At 28.2% G+C, this 18956-nt stretch overlaps 1 protein-coding gene across 2 annotated transcripts; it reads right to left on the reverse strand.

Moving 5' to 3' along the window:
* Nucleotides 1-299: 299 nt before the first annotated feature.
* On the reverse strand, nucleotides 300-18318 carry trbl (tribbles pseudokinase 2). 2 transcript variants are annotated; one of them, XM_016072843.5, is made up of 4 exons: nucleotides 18125-18318; nucleotides 16475-16932; nucleotides 8649-8941; nucleotides 300-3495 (listed from the first exon to the last, which is right to left on the reverse strand). In XM_016072843.5, the coding sequence occupies exons 2-4, from the start codon at nucleotides 16745-16747 to the stop codon at nucleotides 3042-3044; spliced, it is 1020 nt and encodes a 339-aa protein (XP_015928329.1). In that variant the 5' UTR covers nucleotides 16748-16932; nucleotides 18125-18318; the 3' UTR covers nucleotides 300-3041. The 2 variants fall into 2 exon arrangements, with proteins under 2 accessions (XP_015928329.1, XP_015928328.1); XM_016072842.4 differs by having other exon boundaries at nucleotides 17831-18284.
* Nucleotides 18319-18956: the final 638 nt, after the last annotated feature.

Consider the following 18956-nt stretch of genomic DNA (forward strand, 5'->3'; position numbering starts at 1 on the left):
TGACTACTATAATTCAACTCCGTGGCCTTGAACCCAATCCAGAAGATACTGTAACTCCTAGATCAAGTATTGGAAGAAATTTGCCTTTGTGGAGGACTTTTAGATGGAACCACATCTGACACTACTTTACATCTCATGTAAGCTAAGTTCAATTTGCATAATTATTTCATGGTGTTGCAATTTTTCACAAACATGAGTGATTATAAACTTGTTCCACTTAAATGGTTAAATTAAAATTTTATTGACAAAGGTGGGTTTCTGCTACTGGGGGTGTCGCATTACTTCGAAAGAAAGACAAATTTTGCTCATGTCACTGAAAAATTTATTGAATGTCTAGGTGAAAAAAAAATATGCACAATGGTAATGAACTGACATGATTTTCATCCACATGGAACAAATACTTGACACACAGTATTTAGATTTGAATTTTACAGTAGGTTTTATCATAAGATGTTTGGCAGAAGTAATGAAAATGCAGTGCATAAGTTTTTACAATAAATATACAAGCCTAATCCACATACAATTCTTACTTATAAATTATACATAAAATATATAGTACATTTAATTTTGAAGAAAACTTTAATCAGGATTAAAAGATTTGATTGACATAAAGGAAATGATTTTATTCTAAGTACTCTTTTTAACATACATTTCAATGATTTGTATTACAATGTTAAGAGATATGCCAGCCATCTAATTAATGCTGAACTTATTACAAGAGTCTAGTTGTATACAGATAAATAGAATGACATGCAGAACACATACCAAATTTTGCTAAAGGGTTTTACTATAATGCACGTACAGCGATTCAACTTTCGTATAAAGACAATGTGTATTACCCATATAAGACCAAATTTACTTTTGAACAGAAAATTATAATTAGTATTTATTAAGAAGCTTAACTATTTTAATAATATATTAAGATTCAACTGCTCAAATTAAAAACAAAAATACTAACTAATAATGTACTTTAAAGTTTACTGCATAGCTGCCAACATGGATAGGAAAAAAAAATCCAGTAGATTTTACGAAATATTAATTTCACGATAATTGTTACACCATGTGCTAAATATTTTACACATAGGGAACTTCGTAGCCATCAAAATAGAAAAACTGCAATATTTTCCAATTATGATTGACATTAAACAGACTTGAAATATGTATACCCATAATTGCGAATATTAATAGGCTTTTAATTCATCAAAAGATTTTTTTAATTAATTTAAAAAGGGAGTTCTGAATAAAAATAAACTGAACATTTTAGGACAAAAACAGTTTTAAACTGATTTTTATAAATGAGGCTAGCCTTATTATATATAATACTTATTTTAAAATTCAAGCAAGTAATAATCTATGCAAAACTTCTTTTTCAATAAGGATTTTTTATAAAACTTACTCAGTTTTAGTGAATTTTCTATATGTACAAAAAAAAGGAGAAACTGGAAAAATCCAGTAGAGTTGGCAGCTATGAACTACTGTATGTAACACTCTAGACATATTTAAATTTCTAGAAACCTAAAAACATTTCTTGGGCTCAAATTTTAGGTAAAAGAAATTACTGATTTGTATTTTGAAACAAAATATATATATGAAATTAGTTATCTCAAGTTGGGTAAAAAAATAAATTTCGATTAAAGAAGTTATTGCTTGATGCAACAATTCACAAAAAAACATCTCATGTTCTAGTCTGAAAAAAATCAATTACTTCAAACACATTTTTTCTTTTGAATTTTAAAGGCGAAATATTGACTAAAGAACTGAGAAAACTATTTACTGACAACTTGAAACGACTTCCGCACCACAAGACATTTATGTAACTTTCCACCAAATGCAGAAATTTTCTTACAGATTGCACAGTTACACTCAATCAAATATGAACACAATTTACAGTTACAACTACATTTAAAATCTTTTTTTCAATTTATTGCACTGATTTATGCCATATTTTAATAGAAATACAGAATGAAAAATACACGTGAAACTCTAGTAAACTGAATGGCCATTAAATGACAATAAAAAATTTTTTAAAAAAAACAAATCTGCTGCATCAAAAATTTTAAGATTCTTAATAGAAGTGAGCTCTTGCCAGAGCAATTTTAATAATTCTATTTACATTCAAAATGTAATAACTTATTTCCATAAAGGTCTGAATAAACAAAGCTGGAAAGAGTTCAGTAAAACTGTCACTGATATAAACAATTGAACACAAAGAAAATTTCAAAACAGTTAACGTTAAAAGTCTTAATTACTATATCTTTGCTGATCTACTGTAGTTCTGTTTTTAAACGGAAAGAACTAATTCTTTTATCTGATAAAAAAAAAATTCATGATAGATCAACTTTTAAAAAAAAAAAGTCACTCTTTCTTTTAATGTCCTATTTCAATATCTTTAAATACATTTATAAAATATTACATGATTTTTAAAAAGATTTGAACAAAGAATGAAAATTTAATTTAATCATATTATTTGAGTGAGGAACCATCTACAATGGTACATAGAAAAGTGAACTATTTCCTAAAACACCATTTTACAACTACCTTATACATACCAGAAAGATAATTAAAAAAAAACTAATCCAAATATATTGAAAGATAGGTACCGAGCAGTAAGTGCACTCTTCTAACTATTACTACTATTACATTTTACTTATAAAAATAGAACAGTGAATTGCTTGGTAATTAATTATTACTAAAAACACAAATTTTCAAAACTTAATAAACAAAAACTGTAACAAAATATAACTTTTTTGGGAACAATTGGCAGTGTTACAAAAATGCTGTCATATCAAACTGGCTTGTCCCACAAGGAGATTTCTCATTCATTTATAGCAGAGGTACACAGAGAAAAAAAAAATGCTTGCATAGAGACTTAGAGGCACACATTGAATAAATATGCAAGAAAAATTACTGCTAGCTTAGGAGCTAACTAGAGAGTCATATTTTACACAAATTTTTTTTTTTCTTCCTGCTATTTCTCCTTGAGGATAGAACAATAAAACTAAAACTAGTAGCTGCCCTAATTGTCAGAGATGTCCGAGGTGTCATACAAAAGGAGCACTGACCATGTGTTCGAAATCTGGTACCATTTGGTCAGATGGACAAAGAGACAATTCATCGGTGAATTTTGCTGATTTGAACCAGGGGTGGTCTAGTACCTCTTCGGCTGTTAGCCTCTCAGATGGATCCATTCTAAGCAAGCTTCTGATGAGGCATTTGGCTTTAGAAGATAAATGTTCTGGCACAATGTAGCAACCTCTTCGTATTTTGCTAAAAAGGCCACTGGGTTCTGTGTCATGAAAGGGGTAACGACCTACCAGCATTGTGTAAAGCATAACACCAAGGCTCCAGCAATCAGCAGCTTTGCCAGAATAATTACTTGTAGGACTTAAAATTTCAGGGCTGACGTAAGCAGGGCAGCCATGTTTATCATTAAGCCAGTCATCATCCTCATCCAGCAGTACAGCATCATCTAGGGTTTCTAACTTTAACTGAGTCCTAGAAATAATATATACCACTGTTAACATCTTATGAGACATTTAAACATTCAATGTCTGAAAGGAAATCTATCTTATAATTGACATTTAAAAAAAAAAGAAGAACAGTATTTCACTAATAGATCAACGTTAATTTTGTAAAGAAAGATCTGCTAACTGCTTTTTAAACTTAAAAGATATATATATATATATAAGTTTAAAAGTAGAGAAAAAATTGCAGAACAATGAAAAAAGAAAAAAAAATCCTTCTTTTCCCCTTTTTTTATTGTTCTGTAAGTTTTTCCATGTTTCCTCGACTTTTGAACTTATTGTACAAGTTCTATTTACTTACAGGTTATGCACAGTAAATAAAACTTATTGTTTTTCTTAATTTTTTCTTTTGGTCCCTCATGTATTTATTTATTATGAGATATATATATATATATATTACACACATAATTGACCCACTTATTGTGAAATGATTGGTTAACATTGAAACTGATAAAAAGTATATATCTAGAGTTCTTTACAATAATGAAACAACCATGAAATACCAAAGAAGAAAAAAAACAAGGTTGAAATTCTTAAATTGGTTGTGTTGTATTGTTACTAAGAAGTTCTTAAATTAATCAGAATTTGATTTTAACGCAATTTTGGAAAAGATAAACCTTCACAAAAAAAAATTGTGGTCCAGAATTCAAATAAAAGGATATATATATATTAGTTTTAGTCAAGAGTTTCAAGTTTTCAACAAGTTCTAAGTGTTACTTAATAATTAATTATATTAAAATCTCAATGAAAAAATAAATAAAAAAAAATGGTATCTCTTCCAAAAGATAAAGAGTAATTTTATCTCTTTTTCAAATCCAGAGCGATGCGGCTCTTCCTGTCCCATTACATAGTATCAAGAGAGAGAGGGAAGAGATTGCGAAATTCAGTTATGTTGCAATACTCAGAACACCCATCCAACTGCAGCAATCAGATAATGCATTTCAGGAAACGCCACATGAAACTTACGCAATACTCTTCCCTTCTTACAACAATCTAAATTTTTTTTCTCCATTGGCATTTAGCCATTTACAACCAAGTTCAGTATGCATTACAAGAAATACATACTTCCCTGTAAAATTTACAGCCCTGTTAATCATAAAGTGTAAGTAATAGAGATGTCTAAGCTAACGTCACTTGAAAGTAACTTTAATCTATTCATTCCCAATATCAACTAAAAGATGCAAATAATTAGTGATGGTCAATCGATCTAGTTTAACCTCACGTTGTGGAACACTTCTATGTAGTCAATGCAAAATTTAATATTTTCGAGACTAAAGATCCACATCTGCCTTATATATTATAACCATGCCAGAATTCCGAAAAACGATAAAATTTATTTTCCATAGGTTTTCAAAGTTAGCAACTAGAACTATTTCCAACTAAAATGGTAAGGGAATTTATTTTAACATTTAGATCAAATCAGCGCAGAAAATAACGGCCGAAGATTTAATTAAATAACGTTTTTATTTTTTATTATTCATCTTTTGTTTTTAAACTCGGAATTCTGGCTGCCATATCTTTCAATCCACATAATTAAATTTAAAAGTAGCTACTAGTTATTATTTATCGGTTGACTCCTTTTCAGACTAAAAAACACTTCAAATCAAGCAGGAACTATCAAAAAGTATGATTTCAACACTGAAAATTGCTTCCTGATTAGCTGCGGGGCAGGCAGTTCCAACTAACGCCGTAGCGCAATCAAATGAAATTGAGAGAATTATCGAATTTCAAATTTCGGACAAACAGCCTAGTGAAACGCATTGGGGACAAGTTGATCGCCCTTAATGTGTGACCCACCAGAAAGGATGAAAAGTAAAGAGCGATTAAAATGGGACAGTTTTCAAAATACTATCTAAAATTTTAAAATTCAAGCAGTTTTAAGAAAAATATTAGAAGCAATTCCTCGCATTTCAAATATAAAATTTTAAAAAAAAAAATCATTTAAACAAGTTTATTATTTAAGTCACATTTTAGATTAATTTTAATCTCTTATTTCAAATCCATGACTTAATAGCTTACATCAAATCCATGAATAATTTCACATCTATTGAAATGATATGTAAAAACCAAAACTCTGCCTTCTCTTATTTATTGATTTTAAACTTAAAAAACGGTAAAGAAAGAGTTGAAGCAATAAAATAGCTGAAAAAATACAAAAGCAAATAACTAAATACTGTGAGATATATGTAGTTATTTAAAGCTGTTTTATTTCTTCTTTAAAGTGTAATATAAAAAGCCTAAACTAGAATTTTAAATTGATAAAATAAAAAAATAGAAAAAAAAATTCTGAAATCACTGTTTAAAAGATAATTCCCTCTAGAAATGATGTTCTTTCTTTAATTTTTTGAAAGAACACCATAATTTTTAAAGAACAGGATAAAAACATTTTTTTTTTTACTTGAATATGCCTATGAGTGGGTATTCTACAACAAATTTAGATATTTGGAACACTGTGAAATTAAGAGGGATTCACAAATTCCATTTTAAAAATTAGGAGAGATACACAAATTCCATTTAAAAACCTAGATTTCTTGGCGACCTAAACCCATGACTTTCCAAGTTTTTTTTACTTTTTTTAAACAGTTAAAATCGTGACATTTCATGACAAATTTTGTTCAATACGGAAATAAATCCATGACTTTCCAGGTGCGCAGATACCCTGGTTGTCGCTTTGTTAAAGAACCATTCCAATATATTGTTCCTTTTCTAATACGAAACCCTTATTACAAAAATTGAATTTCCTCAGAAACTAACTTTAATTGTAACTAAGCAAAATTTTAAAAGCATTTTACACAAATAGATGCATAAAATTCGTGTGTGAGAAAAAGAAGATAAAAGAAATTAACTTTTAAAGTTCTCTGAACTGAATTATTAATATTTTATTTGTAAATAATGAATTGTTTACATTTTGTAAGCAATAATTTCATAAAATAATTTTACTTCATACGGAACATTAACAAAATTAACTTTTAATGATTTTTTTTTAACTGAACCACAAACAGGAATCATGACAATTTGACAAATGATCCATGTAAAAATTAAACAAGTATTGAATTAACCACCACAGTTATAAATGTAAAGTAAAATTAAGAAGTTTTTCATGAAATGGAATTCCTCTTGGCTTCAAAGGAAAACGAGATAAAGAAAGAGCGCCAAAGGAAGGTCGGTCTTTCATCCGGTTCTTATTGCCTACTTGAGGACGTTCAACGCGAGAAATCCGACTGGAGAAAGAATAGGAAACAATCATGGACAGAAGAAAATCAGCAAAAAAAAAGTTCAAATGAAGGCCATATCTTTGTACTTAACGAGTTCAAAAACTCACTTGAGCGAGCAAAAATGTCAGTATTAAGATTTTTTTCTTTCCCCACTGCTTCATTGAAAAAGGGGGATGAAAAAAAAACTAGCTGAGCAGGTTTCTAACTAAGCTGAAGAACATAAAGGGTTGAATTTGAAATCTCTAAGCAAAATAACATGGGAATTTAAAAAATGACGCACACTGGGAATGTTTTATGTTTATGTATAATATAGATGAACGCCGCGGTAATTTTTTAAATATAACTTTAAAAAAAAAAGGTTTTATGCAATTTAAAATTACAATCTGTTAAACAAAATTTAACACATTCCCAGATTTAAAATCACACATCGCGATTCGTATTTATGCGATTTAAGATCGCATTTACGATTCAAAATAAAAAAGTCTCGCTCCGTATTCCGAGATTTTAAAATTAAATATCGTATTAGCACGATTCAAAAATCACACAGGGATTTATATTCACACAATAAGTAAAATTTCGCATCGATCTTTATTAAAACGTTGATAACATTCTGTCAGGAAAAAGCTTCCTACATGCATTTTATTCTTGCTGAAATTTCAATTATTTAAAGTGTTTGTGTGCACATAACATTTTTGATCTCGATTTTCAGCATCCCTATGGTATGAATTCAATATTCAAGTTTTTTTTTTTTTTTTTTTTAATTTTTTTTTGACTTTTAAACTAACTTTATCAGATTGAATTGCCGACGTAAAGACAAAAGAAAAGAAAACATTCTTTTAAAAAATTGAGTCAAATGATTAGTCTTCCAAGATAAATATATTAAAAAATAGACAGGAGAATAAATATTTTAATCGTATCGTATATATTAAATTGCATTAATAAATTCTGTTGCGATAAATTTTAAAATTAATATCCTAACTCATTGTGAAATATCTTCTAAATTTAAGAGCATTCAATCGATTACTGAAATGCATACTAGCAAGTAACTGCAAAAGAAAATCTACTATGTTCATTTATGATGGTCATTTTATTATTTTTAATAATCATTTAATTTGTTTTTTATTTATTTTTGTTATAATATTTGGATACGAGAAAGGGAAAGATAAATTTGCAGATGAGTTAAACCAAAAGAGGATGCGAAAATAAAGCAGAAATTTCAGCAGAAAAATCTAATTCATATTTTTAGACCATGTTCTTATACAGAGAACAAAACCTCTCTGTATCCTCTTCTCCATAAACATTGGAAATCTTGGTTGAGAGGATGAGTCAGCCATACGCACAGAAGTTGGGGAAAGAAATCAATTGGCACCACCCTTAAAATGATGAGTTTATCCCATGACTAGCCGCACTTGGATGCAGACGATTTTTAGTTGTTTCCATCTCCAAAACCATAAATTAAATCAGCTGTTCCCAATTTTTTTGGCTACGGAACCTTAAATAATCGACCTTCTTGGGCGAACCTCGATTTTCGAAATAAAGTAAACGAAGAAAATTCTGAATATCTGATCTATTTTTACTTACTTTATATATTTAAAAGAGGAATAATATTGTTTTATCATTAATAATTTCAAATTTAGTTTCATGTTCGACATATGAATTTACGATCTTACAGCTGAATATGGCTATTTGTTTTTAAAAAGTTGCTATGCTAAATAAAAATATCTGCTTTAAACGTTGAAAATGGTTATATGTACAACAATTAAACAAATTTTAGCATAATTAAATTTTAGAATGATTAAAATTAACTTTTATTTTCCAAAATGGAGTAATATCAAAACGTATGACAAACGTCGTAAATTTTTTGGTTTTATGTCGGATACAATAATTAATAAAAAACACGACAACTTACTTTTCTTGATCTTTAAAAACGAATTTCCTGAGTTTAAGGTCCCTCAAAACAATTCCAGCTGAATGACAAGCAGCCACAGCAGATGCTACCTGCTTGAAGAGAGAAAGGGCTTCACTTTCTCGGAGGTTTCTTTTGTTTCGAACATAGGAATGAAGATCCCCGAAACATTTAAGGAACACAATATATGTACAGGATTTTCCCACCAGTACTTCTTCAACAGTATTGATATTGGGATGAGAATCTAATCTAAAATGACCACGAAGAACATCACGATACCTGTCATTTGGCACAACCTGTGAAGTACAAAAGAAAAGCTTATAAATTTTACATTAAATTAAATTAAAAGATAAAATTAAAAATTCTCAAAATGTTTCGCTCGGTTAAAAAAAAATCCGTTGTAATAAACATTTAAAAAGAAAACAATATTTTAAATTTTTTACCAAATCATATAACTTAAAATGTCAAACGATTATTTTGATTATTTTCAAAATAAATTAAAGATGGCAGCACGAAATAATTCTAAAATTGTTCGCTGTTCTAGTAAATATGGTCTTTCTTTTCTTCTCTTTTTTTTTTTATTTTTACTTATTTAAAAATACAAAATAAGATTATTTTTATTGACCTCTGCAGTTGGAGAATGGATATTAGGAACTCTCCATATTTAAAAAGTAGATACTATACAGGTAAGATCAGTTTATTATTCTTCACACTATGAATCAAAATAAAATTGTGATTCAACAGAGAATCTTAATAAATTAACTATGTTTTTCTTTGTTCCAAGTAATTTAATACCACTTCCATCAAGACTTCATATATAAGGTAAAATTTTCATGCATAAAAGAATTTCAGTATTAGTACATAAAAAATATTGCTTATCAAAAATATTAAACTGGGTCCAAATTGGACTTTTACCTTTATACAGTTTAGAATAATTTTATAATTTGGTATCTATTTTAAACAACTAAAAACTTGAATAAGAATTCAAAATTTCTGAAATTATGTTTATTACAAAGTGTTCTTTTTTTTTTTTTGCTTTTACATCTAAAAGAATCCGTAATACGTTTTGATACTAACCAAATGCCTTTTTTTATTTGCTTATAAATTGTTAGAAAAATATACATTTGTTTCTACTGCGAAAAAGTTTCAAAAAGAAGAAGAAAAAAATAATCAATAAAATAAATTCTCTTAAAAAATAAAAAAATTCGCTTCATTCATGTTTGAATTTTTGTTACGAATTATTTAACTGAACTTATTAGTTATCCAACGCTTTAGAAAACACACAGATTGGAATCTTCCAGAAAATCTTAATTGCGAATTGTAGTGAAACTATAAAAGTGTAAAGAAAAACTAATATATACTAAGACTGACTTGAGAAAAGGATTTGCATTTTTTAAGGTATTCGGGGGGGGGGAGGGTTCACGTATTTAATTTTGGCGACGTTTACTGGCTTCCTCGTTAATTTGGCATGTTTCACAACTTTTTGAGGATTTTGAAGAGTCGACATAAAAAGAAGGAAGATTGTTTTCCTTCTAGCCAGTAGGAAAGGAAATCAATTATTTGATGGAGGGGGAAACAGCTGAATTACAACACAGGAGAAAAGTAATCAGAAAGATTATTATCATTTCAAAGGATGACTATATTTTCACAAATGTTTATTTAACCTTTTCTTGGCTACACTGAAATTAGTGTAGTGAATCAGGATTAGTCAATAGAAGATTATTATGATTAACGAATATTCCTCCTACAATTCACAGTTAACAAATTACTTTAAGAAAATTTTTAAGTTATTTATTTGTATGTACATTTAATGGTATTTTTAAATGTTCAAGTACAGACAAACCCTACAGTGTTAACATTCAAAAATGATCAAAACGTGAAATTATGCATTAAAATTTTACACAATTTATAAGATATTGCTATAAGATAATTAGCATATTATACATTGTGCTCGAGTGCATGAAATTTAACTCACAAACAAATGCTAAAAATTGATAATTCATAATTAAGAGGTGTAAAATTTTTTAAGAGACTTCAAAAATAAAAAATAAATATAAAAAAAAAGAAAATTTTGGATCATTTTTCATAACAATTCGTCTTAAAAAGCAATTTTTATTGATTAGTTGCAAAATATAATTTTAATCAGTTTCGCACGCCTTAAAAAAAATTAAAACAGATTTTTAACCTTCTCAGAAGAAAAACTAATTTTTAATTATTTCTTTTACTGTGTATAACATAACCATGCCGTTAATTTTGAAACAAAACCTGGAATTACACTATTTGTTTCTAACATATTTTAGGAAAAGAAAATAATCTTAGAGCATAAGAAAACCCTCTATTAAAAAATTCGAAAAAACAATTGATATAAATCTTTGACACACCTTGAATGAGAACCTATGCCCTTCGAAGTGTTAATGTTTAATTAGGCTATTTTTTCAAACTTTATTGAAATTAGTTTTGGAAAAAGAATTATAAAATACCTTATGCTAATTATGAAGTTTTACCAAAAAACGTGAAGTATATTAATGATTAAAATTTAATCTACTACATAAGTGAAAAATTTTCATTTTTAATAAAGTACATTTGTTTTAAAAAAATAATGATAGAATGTTCTGTGGTTGAAACTTAGGGATAAAATAGACGTTGACGATAGAGAAGGAGAAAATAAGGATCATTGTCATTAGTACGTAAGTTGATAGAAACATGTGACAGATGCCTTCAATAGCTTGAACAAATTTTGTAATAAAGAAACATGTAAAAACCAATTTCGTAACTGCCAACACGAAATAATGGGAGGAAAAATTCAAAATAGTTCTCAAAACTTTTGCTTAAGACAAGTAGGAAAAATTCATCTCATAATTAACTTAATATTGATAATGAAGCAGAATTTCAGTTTGTTTTAAAATGCGTTTTAGTTTATGGGGATAGTAATAACAAAAAGGGACAGCAACGTCAATTAATTGGGAAAACATAATTATTTGTTTATAATTTTAAGATTTTTTTCTTAACTACACCATTTGCTTTATAAGAATTTAAAATTTACTTAGGGAGCATTTTTTTTAAAAAATTTGCCGTTACAAAATTTTGTCTTTTTTTTTACTCCTTATGAGTACTGTATGCAAAAAAATACTATTAAATAATAAAAATGAATATATTAATAAGAAATATTACTTAAGGAACCAAAAGTGAAAAAAAAACTCGTTACAACTCTGAAATATATTATGCAAACTATTTAGAGTAAAAATATTCCTCCAAATAAAGAATTTTAAAATTAATAATAGAAAAATGAAAACTAAATTAAACTATAGGTAAATTTAAATTGAGAGCAATATTTTCCATTCAAAACAGACTAAGTAGATATAAATATAATAAGCAAACGTGTTTATAACATTCTTAAATTTATAATTTTGTTTTTTATTTAATGATTTCTTTGAAGAAATAGCATTTTTTTAAAAAAATTTATTTCTTAATATATCTCTAACGTATTAAAAATTAATACAGTCAATGCTCTACATTATAACCTCTATTACTGCGGCCCTTCCTTCCATATGACCCTTACTCTCCAGTTTGCTATTCCAGGATTAAAACATCCAAACTGAACCTTTTATTCCAATATTTACCAAAATTTTGTATTTTTTTTTTTTAACTCCAAGAAAATCACTTGTAAAATAGGTTTTACAACAAACATTTTCCCATTAACAATGAATCAATGGATAGCAAACGTATCAAGGAAATTATTCAAACCACTAGTTCTTTTAATGCTATCACTTAATATCAAAATGAGGCTATTCTCATATAAATCACTCAATATCAACAATGAATGATTTCCCCCAATATCACTCAATCGAGAAAATATTGTCAAAACTTAATTCTCTAAAATAGGGGTGCACGACATGCAAAAGCTTTAGAACACAATGAAAAATTAATTTATTTTTGGAAAAAAAATTTCCAAAATTTTAAACCGCACATTAAGTTATCATTTTCTGACACACTTTATTTGCGTAGATTCTATTGTAATTCTACGTTATTTTTCGATCGCTTTTTCAAAGATTATTGTTTCGAAATTCGGCATGGTTTTAAAAATCTCAATATTTTTAATATCTAATATATATAATTCTCTTACGTGGCTCCCAAATTTTGGCTGTATTTCTTTTCCGTCAGTGGCAACGTTTGCTTTGTTTTTATTTACGTTACTATTTCTCTTACACGGCGAATCGACCATTGATTGCCGCTAAAAATGTCACATGCCAAATCTAGCTGAGGTGGGTCAACATATAGCGCTTTTAAAAACGGAAATAACCAGAGAGCATCAGCTGCGACAATCTCATACTCTTAAGCTAGGCAGAAGTGAGTAGTCTTTGTCGATAGATCTCTATTTTAGTATTTTGTCGAAAGCGCTTTTTTTCTTGAATTTATATATTACGAATTTATTTGACTATTTTTGATTTATATCACGAATTATACTATAGCACATTTCTAATAGGTTTAACGAATTACATGTCATTTATTTGAATTCAAATTTATTTTAGTGACTTAGTATTTACTAAAAAGATGTAATTTTTTTTTTTAAAAAAAGTTTTTATATGGATTTGAATGATTGTTTTGAATTCTTAGAATTTTGTGCATTTGCAATGTACCTAAGTTAGTAGCGAGCGAAGCGAGCTTTGTTTGCGAAGCAAACCATATAAGATTGCGTAGTAATTTTCGGGGGTTGGCGAGCGTTAGCGAGCAGGGGGCGCAGTTTTACTAAATTAAGTAATCGCTTTTTGACTCGCTTTATTGTTACCGATTTCATCATAAATTCAAGTGACGCGGCAATCGTTTTTTAAGCGTTTATAACTAGCAAATTTTTACTAGGTTTTTAAAATCCCATTACATCTATTACGGTATTAAGACTCAAGTCCCGCATTTAATTTCTTTTTTACATGTTTCATTTAAGCAGATTTCATTGTAAATCTAAATGATTTTTGATTTTTTTTAAATGAAGTTATTGCTGAGCTTTTCCATATGAATTTGAAAATTTCATACTTTAGTATATTAAGACACGAGAGTTTCAAATGGCACATTTAAATTTCACTTTTCGACACACTTTGTTTTTGAGGATTTTATCGAAAATCCAAGTTATTTTTTATTTTTTTTTTTGGGCAGTTTCTACGATGTAGTCCTAGTAGTTATAAAAATTCAGATTTTTCTTATTATAGATATGCGATTTTTATGAATAATTACTAAGATGCGCTTTATTTGTGCTGTTATCATTTCACTTTGTTTTCTCCTAAAATCTTAACCCGAAATGTTTATGTTGCAAACATTAGTAGGCAGCCACTAGCTAAATAAGTCTTAATCCCTATAAGAAAAATACCTCTGCTATTTTTGGAAATTCTGCTGCATACTTAAAAAGAATGCACTTTTACTTTTGTTGATCACAATCTATTATGCACCCTATTTTCTACCTTATAACTAAGAAGATCAACATTCAGTCAAAACCCACTGCACTTCATCTTATTTTTTCCTGCAAATACTTTTTATGTTTGGGGAATTTGTTGTTACTTATTAGCTTATTTGAGTTTTAATGCTAATTTAAGTGTAGTTTGTTGAAGAGTGACAGTGTGAAGGAAAAGAATATAGTATTTATTTTTCTTTCTTTTTTTGTATTATTTTCTCCCAATTTTCTGTTGAAACCACCATGAGGCCTGTTTTTGCTATAGATATTTTTTTTTAATGTTTATTATATGATTTATAAATTAATCTAACCTTTGGCCAAAATAAAACATTTGTGTATTTAATATATTGTCACTAGTCTTGTTAATAATATAATAATCAGTGGTCTTGAATATAACATTTTTATTCTAATTTCTAATGTATACACATCATTGATATTCATTTTTGTTGCTCTCCTGATCTTTAAAATCTTAATACATAAAAAAAAAAATTTTAAATTGTTAATTTATCAGAACAAATGATTATTTCGGAAAATTTTGATCTCATACAAGTTGAAATAAGTAAAATAATTTTCTTCCTTACCTAATTTTATAAAAATAAATGACAAAAGATAGGTAAGACGAATCTTTACATTAGTTGGATATTCATTATTTCTCAGCAATTTTTGGAAAGTTTCATCTATTTATCTTTTCTTTCTTTTTTGGATAAATAAATGATACTACAAATTCTTTAAATTCTATACACTTGATTAAAAATGGCATTTAAATAAATGTTTTTTGAAATATTAGAATTTCATTTCATTAGTTTATGTTAAATTTTAAACCGTATAAATCAATTTTATGAATTCTATATAATTGCAGCTTATGCACAGTAAATAAAACATATTTTTCTCAATTTCCTTCGATTTTCACAGTCCCGCAGTTATTACTATGAATTTCTATTCATCACGATTTTTTAAATTCCTTTTTTCATGACAATATATCATTATAAAACATGGTAACAGAAATCTGAGTAATGCACATCAGTGCAAAAATAAGGGGGGGGGGGATTCTTTTTCTACTCCAACTGTTGAAAATAGGGGGGAGAATAGTTAGAAAATATCATATGAGCTTTATTCTTAAACCAATTTTTTATTAGAAAAATTAAAATATAATGTTAGTTTGCAATTAAAAATATAGTCGCCACAAAAAATTTCTAGGTGTTGCCAATCCTGGCTAAGCGACTTTCCAATGACCGTGTGTATAATTTTTGTCCATTCACAAGTTAAACTTTTAAGAAGAAAAGTTAAAATTATTTCTAAATAAACATGCTTATATTTTACAAATAATATCAGTAAATATATTTATAAACTCATTTAGCCAAATCTTGTTTTCTCTTGGAAATTCATGAAGCTTATCAATAAAATTAGCATTACCTCTAAATAAAACTAAACTTTATTTAAGGACTCATTACAGGAGATTTAATTACTATACATGGATTTGAACAGCTGTTTGACTTTTATGGATACTAAAAATTTATTACTTTATTTATTAAGAGAACAACTAGGAGTGGGCAAAGTACTTCCCTTGGAAAATCCTGAATATTCTACTAAATTAATATTGAATTCTTTTTTTGAAAATTATTTACATTTTTTAATATTGTTAATAACAAGATTGACATACCGTCAATTAATAATGAGTGCTTTCAACATACGAAAACGATTGTTAATCTTATATCTAAATTTTTTTAAATAAAAGCATTTTAAACAGAACATTAATGCTATTTTGATTTATCGCAAATGCTTCATGATAAATTTTTCAGGCAAAAATAATTTTCTTACAACAAAAGTTTAAGCTGTGAAACAAATATTTTTATCTTAACTACCTATTTAATAGGAGTATATAATAATAATGGAACGCAGAATCTGTGCCTTGTGAATAACCAATTTAAAACACACACAAATCACGATTCCGAGTCAAAAAAATTAACAAAAATTTAAAAGCACTGAAATGATATTAAAATTTCAAATGGAAAGATACTAATTTTAACAATTTAAAAAATTTTTAAAAATTGTACAAAAAATTTCTTTAACTAAGACATGTTTAAAAATTGTAGTTCAGGGGAAATTTCTATATCGTGATCTGTCTCGCCAACTACAATCGCAAAGGTGCCAAATAGATTTCAAACTTACAATTTGAAAAAAAAAAAAAAAAACTGTAGATGTTTGCCCGGTGTGGGCTACGAGTTATACATTTTGAGTTTCTGTGATGCTTTATTTAGTTTCTCGCAGGCCGCTGCCCGGAAGTTGCCAAGACTTGGCGATTATTCTGCCACAGATCACGATTCGGAAATCTTCCCAAACTAAACTAAAAGTCATTAAAAGTAATAAGAACACAGAATTATAGACTTACTTTGCATACATATTCTTGTTGACTCTGAATATGAATACAGCGTCTTAGATTACTGCCATCTATTCTATTTAAAAGCACATACTTTTCTCCTATCTTGGTGGCTGTGAGGGGTTCTTTGTTAATTGGGTATGATGGTGGTGACGGTGGTTGTAAATTAGGACTGAGGCTTCCTCCACCACTACATCCAGATTTTTCAAAGTTTGTTTGCTTATGGTTTGCATCTCTTAAATCAAGACGCAAGTTTGTTTTAGCGATTCGAGTGGCTACACTCATCGATGTTGATAATCCAAAATGATAGGGTGGCACAAAAACACTTCACTTATTTAAAAAATGGTAATGAGAAGAGCACACATACAGTTGGTCATGTAAACTGGAAAGACTAGGAAATATCACAATGTATTTTAATCCAATATTAGAACAACTTTAGAATGTTTACCTTTCGTTTAAAGTCGATTTACCTGCAAATTAAAGAAAATACTTTAGTTAGACAACTATGTAAATTATATTTTATTACTAATAATAATTCTGGTAGTTCTTCACAATATTTTAGGTAACTTAAATCTTAGAAACTAGGTTCATGATTATATATTGGTACAAATGCATATAACAATAATATTTCAACATAAGCACCACTCTTTTACAAAGTAATCTGCTTTAATTCGTATCGCAGAATAGTTCAAAAATTGGCAATTCTTCCTGAATATAAACAAATCAACCATAACTTTATAAACAGTAGTTAGAGGTAAAGTTTATATATTGATAGATTTCTTCAAAGCTACTATTTCAGGAAACTGTTTTTTAAACTTTTTGCATTTTTAAGGGGAAAAAAAACAAAATAATACGAAAGAAAAACATAGATTTTGAATAGAAAATAAGGTTAAAGGGGGAAAAAAACAGCTTTTAACAAGATTATATCAACAGAAAATAAATTTACGTTAAAACATGTCAAATTACATCTAAAATTATGTTTTTAAATTTTCCAAACTCAAGTTAATTATTGTATGTTTTAAATCATTAATAAATTTCACAAAGCATCATGATATAAATTCGGAAAATATCTTTTAGTACAAATATAAAATCAAAAACACATTTCATAGGGAAACAGCAGGGAATTTCATAGGGAACGCGGACCTGAGAAAGCGGATGTAATGCTATCGATCAGAAGTGCAACATACATGCAGGTCATTATTACTTTGGGGATTATTTAAACAAGAAATCACATTTTTACGATCACATAAGACACAATTACGTTAAAAAATAAATACATTCAATTAAATTAATGTACAAACACACTAGATCAATCAATTAAATAATGATATGTTGGCATTTCCTGATGACAAAATTGCATTAACTCACCCGACGAAAAGTATAATTCCATATGAAAGGGAATATAATTTAAGACGGGTTCGATACTTCCAAATTTGGGAAGTTCAAGAAATCGAAAACAAAATACTGCTTTCAGTGCTAGGGACCGGCCGATGTTTATGGCCTACCCTAGTCAGAGAGCAGTACAAATAAGTTCAATTGTCAAAGCAATATTCTCCATTGTGCAACGGATTCAAGAGTGCGTTTTAGCAAGCAAGCGAATTGCATCCGCGAATGTCAACAACCGGTGTTTTAGACATCCGCCCAGAAACTAATTGCACTTACCTTAAAAATCGCGCATTTTTATTCATAATCGAAAACGGGTGATAGATAAAGACATTTTCCAACACAAAAATATTGTTACAGCAATATAATAAACTCTTAACATGAAATAAGTTAAGAACTCTTTACTTAGCGGAAGAATATTTTTCTGAATGAGGGCGGTTTCGAAAAGGCAGAATCATTGAAGGATTTTCAACGAGTGACGCAAGCGGCGTACGTAGATGTGTCGTCACCCTACAACAGATACTATTTCTTGCTGCATAATCACGCAACTACTTTTAGCAGAAAATAAAAGGAGCACCAAGAAACATCAAATTTGGAATTAGACGTATTTGAACTAGTCGGTAATTTCGAAATCTAATTGAAAACAATGCTACCAGAGGGGGGGGGGATGAAATCTCCTCAACATCGAATACGTGTTGAAGTAAAGACTAAAACTAAGTAATTAGTTTAGTTAAAAATTAGTCTTAATATTGTTTCGTTTATAATTAGAAAATATTAATTGATATTTCGTAAACCAATTAGCTAGCTTATAAAATACCTGATAAGCTCAGTAGAGTACTTTTGTTTGGGTTTTCTTTATTTCCCTATCATTTATTTGCCTACTGTATTGAGGAATATTCTTCAGAAATGCTAAAAACTTTTTTTCTTCTTTTTAATTGATCGTTTGTCAAAACATGTTATAGAGTATATTATAAGAGAATGAAATAAAAGTGTTGAAAAATACGAAATGTATAAAAAGATCCATCCTCTCCACAAACTTCAAACTAATCCTTGTGTATTAATTAATTTTAAAATAATATTTCATTAAATTATAAACAATTAATTATTTAAA

The sequence above is a fragment of the Parasteatoda tepidariorum genome, chromosome 4 (assembly GCF_982258835.1).
Source record: "Parasteatoda tepidariorum strain Cologne lab strain chromosome 4, Ptep-v5.0, whole genome shotgun sequence".
Lineage (NCBI taxonomy): Eukaryota > Metazoa > Arthropoda > Arachnida > Araneae > Theridiidae > Parasteatoda > Parasteatoda tepidariorum.

Bases quoted from the DNA above. Each gene is read 5' to 3' on its own strand.
- trbl (XM_016072843.5), bottom strand. From the start codon at position 16,747: ATGAGTGTAGCCACTCGAATCGCTAAAACAAACTTGCGTCTTGATTTA. The intron at 8,942-16,474 runs GTAAGTCTATAA...TGTACTTCACAG, and splicing joins AACAAGAATATGTATGCAAA to GTTGTGCCAAATGACAGGTA. The intron at 3,496-8,648 runs GTAAGTTGTCGT...TATTATTTCTAG, and splicing joins GTTTTTAAAGATCAAGAAAA to GACTCAGTTAAAGTTAGAAA.